This window comes from Sarcophilus harrisii, chromosome 3 (assembly GCF_902635505.1).
Source record: "Sarcophilus harrisii chromosome 3, mSarHar1.11, whole genome shotgun sequence".
Taxonomy (NCBI): Eukaryota; Metazoa; Chordata; class Mammalia; order Dasyuromorphia; family Dasyuridae; genus Sarcophilus; species Sarcophilus harrisii.
In genome coordinates this window covers 593,184,400-593,197,245 of record NC_045428.1, presented here as the reverse complement: position 1 = coordinate 593,197,245, position 12,846 = coordinate 593,184,400, and the positions used below count along the sequence as shown (strand labels likewise).

The 12,846-nt window shown below is 58.7% G+C and overlaps 1 protein-coding gene across 2 annotated transcripts; it reads left to right on the top strand.

The window, feature by feature from the left end:
- Positions 1-205: 205 nt before the first annotated feature.
- On the top strand, positions 206-9,582 carry FOSB (FosB proto-oncogene, AP-1 transcription factor subunit). Of its 2 annotated transcripts, none has more exons than XM_031963194.1 (4): positions 206-590; positions 3,243-3,551; positions 3,902-4,009; positions 6,786-9,582. In XM_031963194.1, the coding sequence occupies exons 1-4, from the start codon at positions 465-467 to the stop codon at positions 7,245-7,247; spliced, it is 1,005 nt and encodes a 334-aa protein (XP_031819054.1). In that variant the 5' UTR covers positions 206-464; the 3' UTR covers positions 7,248-9,582. The 2 variants fall into 2 exon arrangements, with proteins under 2 accessions (XP_031819054.1, XP_031819052.1); XM_031963192.1 differs by having other exon boundaries at positions 3,240-3,551.
- Positions 9,583-12,846: the final 3,264 nt, after the last annotated feature.

The window sequence follows — 12,846 nt, the reverse complement described above, 5'->3', positions numbered from 1 at the left end:
ACTTGGCTCTTTTTCTCGGTTGGCCCCAGGACTTGACTGCAGCCGCGGCCGTCGCCGCGCTCTCACCGGCTGCTTCCCAGCCGTGCGGGACCGGGGGCCGGGCGGGATTCTACTCAGCCGGACTTCGGAGGGGGGACGGGGACTTCTCCCCCTCCCCCTCGAGAGAAGATTGGCCCCCCCCTTCGCCCCCCAGCGTCGGACGAGCGGGGCAGGGGAGGGGACGGGCGTCCAAGGGGAGCGAGCTTCCGCCCCTTCTTCATATTTCAGCGTCGGGGAATACTACTTCAGGACTTGGACTTGTCCACCCCCTGCCTCCCTGGACTTGGGGACCAGCCGCACCGCCGGACTCTTTACCAATCTGCTTGTGTTTTCCTCTCGTGCCGAGTCCCCCCACCCTCGGTCCAGCCTTGGCTTCCAGGCGGCCCCAGCGCGGTCACAGGCCACCCCCTGGGGTGCCCGGGGAGATGTTTCAAGCCTTCCCCGGAGACTACGACTCCGCCTCCCGGTGTAGCTCGTCGCCGTCGGCCGAGTCCCAGTATCTGTCATCAGTGGACTCCTTTGGCAGCCCCACGACTGCCGCCGCCTCCCAGGTAGGCGCCGGGGCCAGAAAGCCCTCCGGTCGGCGAGCAAGCTCCGGACGGGGGGGCGGGGGGGGGGGGGCGCCAGGGGCCGGACGGGGTGAAGGGTCCGGGACGGCAGCTGCTCCCTCGCTTCCTCCCTGGCCTGGTTAGCCGGTGCCTCAGTCTCGCCTTCTGGGTCAGGAGGCGAAAGGGTTAGACTGACCGCACGCCGGCCACCCGATAGGCGGTTGGTCGATAAACTGAAACTTGCTTTGGAAAACCGGGACTAGGACGTCGTCCCGCCATCGGGATCTCAAAGCGCAAACCTCTGTGCAGTCTCTGTGCAAACCGAGAAGAGTCGGGGCTCTCGCGAGGGGGGGGGGGGGGAAGGGGGGGGGGGGGCGCTTCCAAGCCCGCTTCGGGAGTTCAGAAGGGCGCACGCCCAGGGCAGGGCAGCGCAGGGGTCAGCTGGCTGCGGAGCGGGCTCCCCTAACGGGGGCCTGCGAGCAGTACGGGGGAAAGCCTCGGGGCGGGTCGCCCCCCGCTCAGGGCAGATTCACTAACCCCAGGCGCCCGAAGGGGAGGCGGGTCTCGAACCCCCTCCGCCTCCGGCGTTGGAACGTAACGGGGGACCCGTGCGTAAGGGCTGACGCGCTGGAATCCTCCGTCTGACGCGGGGCACGCACGGCGCGCGGCCCGCCCCCCTACCCGACGCCGCCGCACCCCCTCCCCCTGACGTCCCGGGAGTCTTCTATTTTGGAACGCCCGAGCCACGTTGCTAAGGCAGGGAGGGCGGGTGGGGGAGAAGCCTGGCCTCTGATTGGCTCAGGGCGCTAAGGAAGGCAACCAATCACCGGCGAGCGTTCACTTCTCGCTCGCTGCCCCCCCCCTTCTCCTCTCCCGCATCCTCGGTCCCCGAGCCCCGTCCGTAACCTTTAGCTGGGAGCCGGGGCCAAGTTATCGGGACGTGAGAGGGAGCAGCTCGGAGCGGCAGCTCGGAGGGGCCCGCGGCAGGTCCCGGGAGCGCTGTTTCCCAGACCCGGCCCCCAGAGCCTGACCACGTTTGTTTCCTACAGCGTGGCCCTCCCCTCTCCCCGTGGCGACATAGGAGGCAGGGGTGTCCCGACAGCCGTTATCATGGCTGTCCTGTCAAGCCCCGGGCGCCCTTGGCTGGCGCAGCAGGAAAGCCGGGGAGAGAAGGAACGCAGGTGTAGACGGGGGGAGGGGCTCTGAGTGCCCCTGCCTCCCCTCGGCCCGTGGGAATAACCCCCCCGCCCCCCGCCAAGCTGAGCCCCAGATTGAACCCCCGAGCCGAGTTCAAGGCCCTGACAGGGCCGGGGCTCCAACTCCAGGGGCCGGTGGGAAGTTGGGGATGCGAGCGCTCGCTAGCGGTGGGAAAGGCCCCGCCCCCTCCAAGTTCTCAGCCACGCTGCTATTGGAGGCTGCGCAGGAGGGAGCGCCCCGCGGGGGGCGGCCAGAAAGAGTCCCAGCTACTTTGGGAGGCTCTGAGGCTGGGGGCACATGGGGAAGCACCCAGAGGCAAAGGGAGCTCCCGGGCCGGCCGGGCAGGCTTTTTCCCAGCCGCCCCAGCTCCTGCCCGGGGCCGGGGCGCCGGGCCCACTCCCGGGGCCAGGGAGCCGGGCTGGGCCAGCAGCCCTCCCGGGAGCCGGGCCCTGCCCACCCAGCCCGCCCGCCGCTCCCCAGTCCTGCCCCCCGCCCCCCCGGCCGCCCAGGTGCCCGGCCGGCCACAGGCCTGCAGGCCCGCCCCGCTCCCGGGGCCAGGGGCGCCCTTGTCAGAGGCGGGATGACAGCGGTCCCGGGGGCTCATGGGAGCTGGAGGGCCCTTAGGCCAGAGTCCTCTCGGGCCCCACAGCGGGGTCTCCGCGGTCTGAGAGCAGCAGCCTAAAGGCCCTTCCCTAAGGGGAGAGGAAGCGGCTCAAGGTCCCGCGCAGCCGGAGCCCGGGGGAGCCCCCCACCCGGGTCCGTCTCAGAGCTCCCGAAAGCGGGGCCTCTGGATTAGAGTCCTGGCTCTCAGCTCCCTAAGGGAGGAGATGCTGGCTATTGGGCGCCTGCGCCAGCCTCTCTGGGGCCTCGGTTTCCTCAGCCGGAGCCTCAGGAGGTCTATGACTAGGTAATGGCCCCGCTCAGCACAGAATTCCCTCTTGTGGGCTTCGGGGCTCGGTCCCGGAGAGGAAACTGAGGCACAGGCAGCAGCAGCTCGGGCCCAGCAGCCAGACCCTCTCCCCACGGTTCCTCCCTCCTCCCTCGGCTCCTTCCTTCCTTCTCCAGAACCAGGGGTGGGGTTGGGGGTGGGGAATGTGTGTGATGTGTGTGTGGGACCCGAGTCCCTCGGTTCTCGGGCTCTGCCCTGCACGCGCACCCCCTCCACACGCAGCCACTCACACACAGCCACACGCAGGAGTCACCAACCCGAGTGTGAATCACCACGGGCTTGAGCTGTTCAGTGCAACCTCCAGAGGAGGAGGGAAAGCCAGAGATGTGAACGGCTCTCATTAACCACTGCGTCACGGTGTAGTGGAAGGGGGTAGGTGGTGGTGGCTTGGCTGCCGGTGACACACACTCAGCCAGCGGCTCACCACGAGGGGGTTGGGGGGGCGGGCGTGTGTCTGGGAGCCTGCGTTGGTCTGCATGCCCGGGCTCTGCCCATCTCTCTCTCAGCAGGAGTGTGCTGGCCTTGGTGACATGCCCGGCTCCTTCGTGCCCACGGTCACCGCCATCACCACGAGCCAAGACCTCCAGTGGCTGGTGCAGCCCACCCTCATCTCGTCCATGGCTCAGTCTCAGGGCCAGCAGCCGCCCCTGGGCCCCCAGCTGCCCACCGTCGACCCCTATGACCTGCCCGGCACCAGCTACTCTTCCCCCGGGATCAGCGGCTACGCCGGCGGCGCCGGGCCCTCTGGGGTGACTTCGAGCGGCCCCCCGCCCTCGCGGCCTGCTCGGGCCAGGCCCCGACGGCCCAGGGAAGAAACGGTGAGTCTGGAGGGGACCCGGGGCACCCTGGGGAAGGAGGCAGGGCCGCCGGGATGAGCTGGGGTGGGACGGGTCACCCAAACCTCACGGTTAGAAAAGCCCCCACTGTTTGGGGCATTCTCCAGGTGGGGGAGGGGCAGCCCCCCTCCTCCACCTGGACCTCGGGCTACTTCTCTTCTGAGGGAGAAATAGGATCCGTTTATGATTGATCTGGGGTAAATATGGCTGTGGGGAGCCGTCAAGGGGAGAAGTTAGCATCATGGGATGGGAGGGGAGGAGGGGGTCCGGCTTGGAGGGGCACCGGCCATTTCCTCAGAAAGCTCACGCGGGCTCTCCCTCTTACCTCACAGCTCACCCCAGAAGAAGAGGAGAAGAGGAGGGTCCGTCGAGAACGGAACAAACTGGCTGCAGCCAAATGTCGGAACCGAAGGCGGGAGCTGACCGATCGTCTACAGGCGGTGAGGGCTCCTAATTCACCAGCCCCCAGGAGGTTTGGTCGGGTGGTTGTTGGGGCCGCGCCGTCAGCTTCCCTCTTTTGGTCCATCCCCCCACCCCCCACCCAGCAGTCTGCAAAGGCCAGTGGTGACACTACAAACACCAGAAAGACCCTCCCCCGGTGAATCCAACCAGATTGTCCACAGTGAGCCCCTGTTCATGTTTGAGAACAGGCAAAGAGGCTTGGTTTCCAACCAACCTCGGCTCCCCCCCCCCCCCCCCCCCCCGGATGAACTTGTCCTTCGGACTTGGGGGACTCAGAAGAGATGCGGGACATTGGTGTCCCCCCATCGTGGCAGTGTCCACAGTAGGACAGACCTAGAAAGCAGCAAGGAGGAGAGAGGCTCAATTTGTATTATGAGAAAGTTGGATGCCAGACCTTCCTGAAAGCATTCGAGAGACCATGTCTGACTCCCCCCTCTGGGGAGCAGACCATACCAGATGATCAGGGTCTCCCCAGCTCTGAGCCATTCTCAGAGGATTCTCTCACTTCCTGCCCCCTTCATTTCCCCCCATCCCAGTTTTTACTTGGATCCTTTGTTTTGTCCAAGCTCCTCCATAGACTTAACCAAAAAACTTTCTATTCTAACAATATCTCAAGAGAAGAGTTTTATTCTTGGGATCCCCTGAGGGAAGGAGGACTTTCTAGCTGTGTCCCCTGCCCAGCTCATCTTGTCCCCAAGAGCGCCTTCATCCCTCCCCCAAATCTATCCTCTCAAGGGAAGGAGGACTTTCTAGCTGTGTCCCCTTCCCAATTTCTTCTTGTCCCCAAGAGCGCCTTCCATCCCTCCCCCAAATCCATCCTCCCTTAAAATTTCACACCAGGATAAAACTTTGCTCCCAGGACTGTTCCCCTCCTGGTACCAGGGAGACAAATACAGCCTTCTGCAGGCAGCACCCCTCTCTCCCATTTGGAGAAGGGACAATAGCGTCTGAGACAAAGGCTTGGTACCATACTGACCAAAATTTGCCCTTTGAACAATCTCAGTTTTTCATTCGGGGTCTGGATGTTATTTTGGGGTAGGAGCTGAAATTACTTCTGAAGGGACAGAGGATGTTGTGGGGGGAGGGGAGAATCAGCTGGTCCCCAGAGGGACAGAACATTTGGGTGTAATGCAGTGCAGAAGCCTGGGGTTTGTGATGGAGCAAACTGGATTTAAACTTGTCTCCGCTCTAGCAGACTAGTGTGATTCTGGACAAGTCTACCCCACATCCCGACTTCTGTAGTTTGTTTCTTCATCTGTAAAAGAGGAGGGGAGACAGTCCAAGCTTTATAAATAAATGCTGCGATCGTACTAAAGATAGAGATGGTACAATGGAAACAGTGTTAACTATGGAGCTGGGGCTAAAGATCTGGGTTCAAATTTTACCTCTTAAGATGAAAAATAGATATAACTGTAAAAACAATTGAAGTTTGTTAAAAAAGGGAGGATGGTTTTTAAAAAAAGGGACAAGTTTTAGCAGGAGGTGCAATGGGTAGAGTTTTAGCAGGAGGTGCAATGGGTAGAGTTTTAGCAGGAGGTGAAATGGGTAGAGTTTTAGCAGGAGGTACAATGGGTAGAGTTTTTAGCAGGAGGTACAATGGGTAGAGTTTTAGCAGGAGGTACAATGGGTAGAGTTTTAGCAGGAGGTGCAATGGGTAGAGTTTTAGCAAGAGGTGCAATGGGTAGAGTTTTAGCAGGAGGTGCAATGGGTAGAGTTTTAGCAGGAGGCTCAATCCATAGAATATTGTAAAAATAATTGAAATTGAGAATGATATATATGACACTTTTGACTTCCTTAAGACCTCTGTGGACCTCCTCAGTTTCCCCAGTTTTGAAATAAGGTGGATTGGGAATAGAGGACCAGATTGTTGTCTATTCTCTGCTTCTATAGGTGATATACTAAAAAGAGACAATGGAAACACAGATCTTTCAATATCAAATCAAAGACTGGCTGTCAGAGCTATAAAAAATAGGAATAATATAATATTTTACAGATGAAACTCCAGTCAACCTAGAGAAGGAAATGACCCACTCTGATGCTATGTTTACAACTGATAATTACTGATGATTTCTTTTGGACAATGGTGTCATTGAGGAAACTTAGAGTTCATTCAGCCCCAACTCCTCAACAGATTGGGGAAATTGAGGCACAAAGAATAGAAGGGTGCAGGGTAGAAGAGACTTTAGAGTTCATCTAAAGAAGTTCAATTCCTCCTTTTACAAAGGAGGAAAAGTGAGGTCCACCTTCTCTAATGGAGTTTTAGTAGGAGGGGTGATTGATCGTTTTAGTACAAGGTGAAATGGATAGAGTTTTAGCAGGAGGTGCAATGAGTAGAGTTTTAGCAGGAGGCGCAATGGGTGAGTTTTAGCAGGAGGCGCAGTGGGTAGAGTTTTAGCAGGAGGTTCAATCAGTAGAGTTTTAGCAGGAGGCGCAATGGATGAGTTTTAGCAGGAGGTGCAATGGGTAGAGTTTTAGCAGAAGGTGCAATGGGTAGTGTTTTAGCAGGAGGTGCAATGAGTAGAGTTTTAATAGAAGGTATGATTGATAGTTTTAGCAGGATGTGCAATGGGTAGAGTTTTAGCAGGAGACTGGATTGAACCCTGGTTTGGGAATTCCATATCCAAAGTGGAAGTGATGGGGACCCGGGCTTGGAAGCCAGAAGGGTATCGCCCTAGCCCTGCTGCTGACCTGCATCTTTCTTTCTCCCCCCCCCCCCCCCCCCCCCCCACTGCTGCTGCCCCGGTGGGCTCCCAGGAGACAGACCAGCTGGAAGAGGAGAAGGCAGAGCTGGAGTCAGAAATCGCGGAACTCCAGAAGGAGAAGGAGAGGCTGCAGTTTGTGCTGGCAGCTCATAAGCCAGGCTGCAAGATCCCTTTTGATGAGGGGCCCGGGCCGGGGGGCCCCCTGGCAGAGGTGAGAGCTTTGCCTGGGCCCACGCCCACTAAGGACGATGCGTTCGGGTGGTTCCTGCCGCCGCCGCCCCTGCCCTTCCAGACCAGCCAGGAGCCCGGCCAGGAGGGGCCCCCAGACCTGACGGCTTCTCTCTTTACACACAGTGAGGTCCCAGCCTTCGGCGACCCCTACCCCGTTAACCCTTCGTATACCACCTCGTTTGTACTCACGTGCCCGGACGTCTCCGCATGCGGCGGTGCCCAGCGCAACGGCAGCGACCAGTCCTCTGACTCCCTGAACTCGCCCTCCCTCCTTGCTCTGTGAATTCTTTTAGAGGGAGGGGGCGCTTCTCTCTGGAGACAAAAACTGGGGGGAGGTGGCCACGGCCCCCTCCACTCTCGCGGATTCCGCGCATCCTCAAGGGGCCGCTGACCCGAGCCGGCCTCTCCTCATCCTTGGCCATCAACCACCGGATCCCCCTGGACCCGAGGCTCCCTCCATTCTTGGCCACCTACTGGATTCACCTCGACTTGAGGCTTCCTCCCTCCATCCCCGAGCCGGGACTCCGCTGGCCCCCGCCCAACGCCGGGCCCTTCCTTGAGCCCTGACCCTTCGACCCTTGGAGCTTGCCTATTGACCCTCCACTCTGACTGTCGCCAGTGCTAAAGGCGGAGACTTGGTGGGGGCTGCACCCGAGGGCCTTGCTCCTGGGGGAGGAGGGGAGGGAAAAGGTATGGAGAGAGATTGTGGGCTGCCGTGGCCTGCGAGCCATGTGGGGCGGGGGGCTTTGGTGGGTGGGGGGGGGTGCTCTGGGAGATGGGTTCAAAGTCTCGTTCTTGATGGAATCTCATCCTTCTCCATGATACTCTCTGGTCATTGCTTCCTCACCCTCGTTCCCTAGAAGAGTATTAACTTATTTAGCCACTTTCCAGAGTCAAAGGTGAAAGGATCAACTCCCTGCTTTCTCTCCCCAAGGTCAGAGACCTTGTCAGGTTGGGAGATGAGGAGCCTCCCTTCACCTTTGTAAACAGTATTATTCCTGTCCCCTCCTTCCCAGGTAACCCCTGACCCTCTTCCTCCTCCCTCACGCCCCTCCACCCCCAGCTGATTGCTTTCCTTATTTCGCATATCTGGCAGAGAAGGGTGACTCACCTTTCACCCTTGCCCCTAGCTGAGGTATTTATACTGTGAAAAGAGGTCTTGGAGGAAGGGTGGGGACCAGGGAAGTCCGGTCCGGTCTCCAGTCTCCCTCAGTGGGGAGGAGAAATGAGGGGAGACATTTTTACCCCCAAATGGGTCTCTCGGCCCTTCAAAGCTGATAAATCTTCCTCTATTTCAGCAACAAATAAAATCGTCATCATGAGGTTCCCTGCTTACTGTCCTTCTCTATTGGGGGGTATTTCCTCCCCCCTATCCCTGCCCCCCAGCCTAGGACGCCGACTTCTCCCCGGTCTTTCCGGGAAACGGGCCAGTCTCTTTGGGGCTAGCCCTCTCTGGGGAGAAGTTACAGAGCTGAGGCTTCTGGCCTTTGAGGGAGCTGAACTGGTGGATTCCCCTCCCCCTTCCTTCTTTGCTTAAACTTGGTGATAGTTTGGGGGAACGGGGTGCTGGGGGACAGATCTCAAAGCATCCATTGCTCTGGGAAGCTGGCTCTGTCCAGCCCTGGATTTCCCCATCTGTGTCCACCTGCTCCCTAACTATTCCACACCCCTTCTTCTTCTTCTTTTTTTTTTTTTTTTTTTAAAATCTAGGGAACTGGTTTTTCAACCTATTTGTCACTGGGATGATAAAAAGGATGGAGACTCAGCTCCAGCCTCTCCCTGGCCATCGGCCTTTCTCCTCCCCCCCAGGACCTCCTCCTCCTTCTGTTTTTCACATTTGCAGATTTCCTCACTTACACTTGAGGAAAATGTGGCTCTGAGACATTAAGCGATCTGTCCAGAGGCTCAGAGCTACTTGGTGTCCCAGGAAGGATTTGAACCCAGGACTTTCTGTCTCCAAGTCTAGAGGGACCATCTATCATTTTAAAAACTGTTTATTTTTTGGAAATCGGGCCTGGTGATCTCAAAGTATCTATGATAGGTCAATAGGACAATGAGACGGATCCAGGAGGGCCTAAGCTACCCTTTGCCCCTTGCCCTCTTTTGCCTTAGGCCCCCTCCCCAGGCCGAATCCCCAGGGCCTTAGGAAAGGGCAAAACTCCAATCAGGCCGCCCCTTCCCCGGCTTCCTTCTCCCTTTGGCCTCAATTGTTCAAAATAAGGCAAAATTCCCTTTGTAAAACCGTAGGGGAGAGCGGGCCGCAGCCCTCCTGTTCTAGTCCCTTTTACTGCATGGACAACATTCCACACCAACCCCTTCCCTCACTAACCATCCCTCCACCCAAATCCCTGGCCTCAACCATCGCACCTTTCCTGGTTTCCGAAAGGCACTATATCTATTCTGTATAAATATATATATTATATTATATTATATATATGGTGTGTGTACGTGTCAGTGCGTGTGGGCGCGTGTCAGGATCCCATCCCTCCCAGGCCCTCAGACTGGGTGGCTGAAGTGAATGCTCATTGACAATCAGGGTACTCCCTCTCTGTCTCTCTCTCTGTCTCTGAGTCTCTCTGCATTTCTGTCTCTGTCTCTTGTCTCTCTCTCTCTCTCTGTCTCTCTGTGTCTGTCTCTGTCTCTCTGTGTCCCTCTCTCTCTCTCTGTCTCTGTCTCTGTCTCTCCTTGTGTTGGTCTCCATCCCCTTCTCTGGGCTCCTGCACCGATCTGTCCTCCTGGGTCTCTTCCCTTCATGCTGTCTGTCTGTCTGTCTGTCTGTCTCTGGGTCTGATCCCTAATTTCCTGCCTGTCGGTTTGTCTGTCTCTCTCTGTCTCTCTCTCTGGGTTTGTCTTCGAAAAGGACTCCTTTCTCCTGTGACCAAGCTTGGTGATTAATTTATCCCTTCCTCCTGCAGGGCCTGAGTGTGTGAGTGTGTGTGTGTGTGTGTGTGTGTGTGTGAGTGTGTGTGTGAGTTCAAGTGTGAGGAGGAACTCCCGCCAACCACAGTTTATCGGTTTCCTCCCCGCCAGCCCCTCCCCCTCCCCCCATGCCTGATGCTGTATTTGTGATTTTTGTATTTTGTACCTGACCCCATGAAGGGGCTGGGCTGAGCTGGCCGGTGTTGGGCTGAGTGCTCCCTCTCCCTTCAATCCCCAGGATCTGCCTCAAGTGTTTCAACCCACCCAATAAAATGCTTTACAAAAACCCACTCCTCGCACACGGTCGTCTTTGTGCCCATCGTCCTCCTCTCTCAGGCAGCGGGACCTGGGCAGGGTTCCTTCCTGGCTTCCCAGGTGGGCTTGGGGGCTCGGAGGACTTTCTGGCAGGGCTCGGGTGACTGAGGGGGTGGGGTGGAAGGCTCTAATGTTCTCTCCAAAATGGAGTGTTCTGTTTTGGTTCCCTTGGGGTCTCTGGGGCAGCTGTTGTTACAGTTCCGTGATCACCACCTGAGTGCCTGGGGGTTAAAAGTCAAACCCTTTATTGTCTCCTTCACTTGGGGCCCGGTTAGCTTTTTGGAGGTCTGTCTCTCTCCTGGGTTCTGAGAGCTTGAGCTCCCGCCTGCCTCCTCTGGCTTCTGAATCTCCCCACTGATTCTTGGCCCAGGCTCCCAGCTTACACACCCCCACTGAGCAGGAACCAGTCCTTCTATCACTGGGAACCATCATTTGTGATAAGGTTAAATCAGTGCTAACTAACGAGATTTAACCATTGTCTCCTCGATCCCACTCAGTGCCTTGTTTCAGGTTCTGGCCCAGAAAGTCTCCCTGTGGGATCAGATCAATTGCAGTGATAAAGGCTAAAGGAGATAACCATTGTCTTCTCAATTACACTGACTTATCCCCTTGTAAGCATCCTTTGTGTCAAGCTTGAGAGTTCTGGCCCAGAAGGGAAGGGGGGGGATGGGGGCAGGCCCAGGGGGGTGAGGGAGGCCCAGGGGGGTGGGGCAGGCCCAGGGGGTGAGGGAGGCCCAGGGGGGTGGGGCAGGCCCAGGGGGGTGAGGGAGGCCCAGGGGGGGGGGGCAGGCCCAGGGGGATGGGGCAGGCCCAGGGGGATGGGGCAGGCCCAGGGGGATGGGGCAGGCCCAGGGGGATGGGGCAGGCCCAGGGGGATGGGGCAGGCCCAGGGGGTGAGGGCAGGCCCAGGGGGATGGGGCAGGCCCAGGGGGATGGGGCAGGCCCAGGGGGGTGAGGGAGGCCCAGGGGGATGGGGCAGGCCCAGGGGGATGGGGCACCAGGGGGGTGGGGCAGGCCCAGGGGGCTGGGGCAGGCCCAGGGCCAGACCTGAGGATGCTCCAGGAAGCAGGGCCGGGTCAGGGGATGACTTCCTGCCTGGGACCAGTTGCTGGAGGAAGGACTAAAGCCGAGCCTTGTGACCAGACTGCTTCCTAGCGAGGAGGGAAAAGGTCTCTGTTTTGTAATTCCCTCCACTGCCGGAGGGCAGGCTAGCTGGCAGGGGAGGCTCCTTGATTTACCTCTGATCATTGTGGCGGGGAGACTGAGCTGGGCCCTCTCACTTCCCAAGACCAGACTACCAGCTCCTTCTGGGTCTCTGCGGCGCACTCTCCCTGCAGGGGGAGCAGTGAGCCCCCCACACCCACCCCAAGAGTCCACAGTCTCAGTTTGAGTGTTGAGTCCCAGAATCTTTGCTGTGAAACCGAAAAGGAGCCGGAGGCCTTGTCAGGAACTTTCATGTTTCCTGTCGCAGTCTGTAAAACGGGGAGGGGGCGAGGGAGGGGGGACAGGGGCGCCCGTCTCCGAGAACAAGCCAAATAGAGAAAGTGAGGGCCGGGAAGGGCGAGGGGCTTGTGCGAGGTCAGCCCGCAGGAAGAGTGGGAAGGGAAAGGAGGTCTCTGCCGCGCGGACTCACGGGAAAAGACACAGTCTTCTCCACGCCCGAAAGGTGGAATTGAACCACTCTGTCGCTAGACAGCTACAGGTTTGAAGCCTGCACCCCAGACCACTGAGGGTCATCCGGGCAGGAAACATGGTTCTCCTCAAAGGTATATAAAGCTAGCAATAGAAATCATTTTTCACCTAGGGCGCGGAAGTATTTTATTCTAACCAGAAATGATTTAGCTTAAAAGTCGAGATAAAATATAATGACTTCCAAAATCTTTATTTTTCTTTCAATTTTTTCCTTTATTTCCGGAAATGCTATGAACGACAACCGTCGCTAAAGAGACGCCCTTCATTTGCATGGCGCAGAGCATTCTGGGAGACTTCCCCGCAGCACGGGTTTTGGCCGGGGAGAGCTGTCCGGCTCCCGCTCCGGGCCTCGGGGTGGGGGCGAGGGGTTGCTCCTCCCCCAGCTCCGGCGGCCCTCGGAGGTTCCTTCCTCCACCTCCTCCAGAGGCTGGGACCTTGGACACCCGCCCTGGGAGCTCCGCTGGCTCACCCCGCCTCGTTTTACAGGCGGGGAAACTGAGGAAAGCCCGTGGCCAAGGTCACGCCGGGGTCACTGGCAGCGCGTGCACTGTACCCCGTGGCAGCAGATCCGGGTAATTAAATGTCCCTCCCCCCGCACAATGGGGCCCGGCTCCCCGGATGTTCCCAGGGCCGAGAAGGTGAGGGCTGAAACACCCGGCTCGGTGTCCGAGGGCGCGCCGCCTTCGCTTGTCCCCGCCCCCTTCGCTTGTCCCCGCCCCTTCGCTTGTCCCCGCCCCCTCTCGTCCTGGGGCAAAACGCTGGTGTTTGGGCGACACCTTGTGGCCTGAGGTGGGACTGTCGCTTTCCCCAGGCCCGGGTCCGGAGCCTTCAGTCCCTCCCTCCATCCCTCCTCAACGTGGCCTCTCTCGAGCTCCAGAATACTCTCTGGCTCCCTGCCTTGCACTGCTGGCTCTGCCCCCGACTGAGGCCCTGGATAACCCCCTTTCCGGAGAGCC

Excerpts from the sequence above, each read along its gene's own strand:
- FOSB (XM_031963192.1), top strand. The coding sequence starts at position 465 with ATGTTTCAAGCCTTCCCCGGAGACTACGACTCCGCCTCCCGGTGTAGC. Across the intron at positions 591-3,239 it reads CGACTGCCGCCGCCTCCCAG|CAGGAGTGTGCTGGCCTTGG; the intron begins GTAGGCGCCGGG and ends TCTCTCTCTCAG. Across the intron at positions 4,010-6,785 it reads TGACCGATCGTCTACAGGCG|GAGACAGACCAGCTGGAAGA; the intron begins GTGAGGGCTCCT and ends GTGGGCTCCCAG.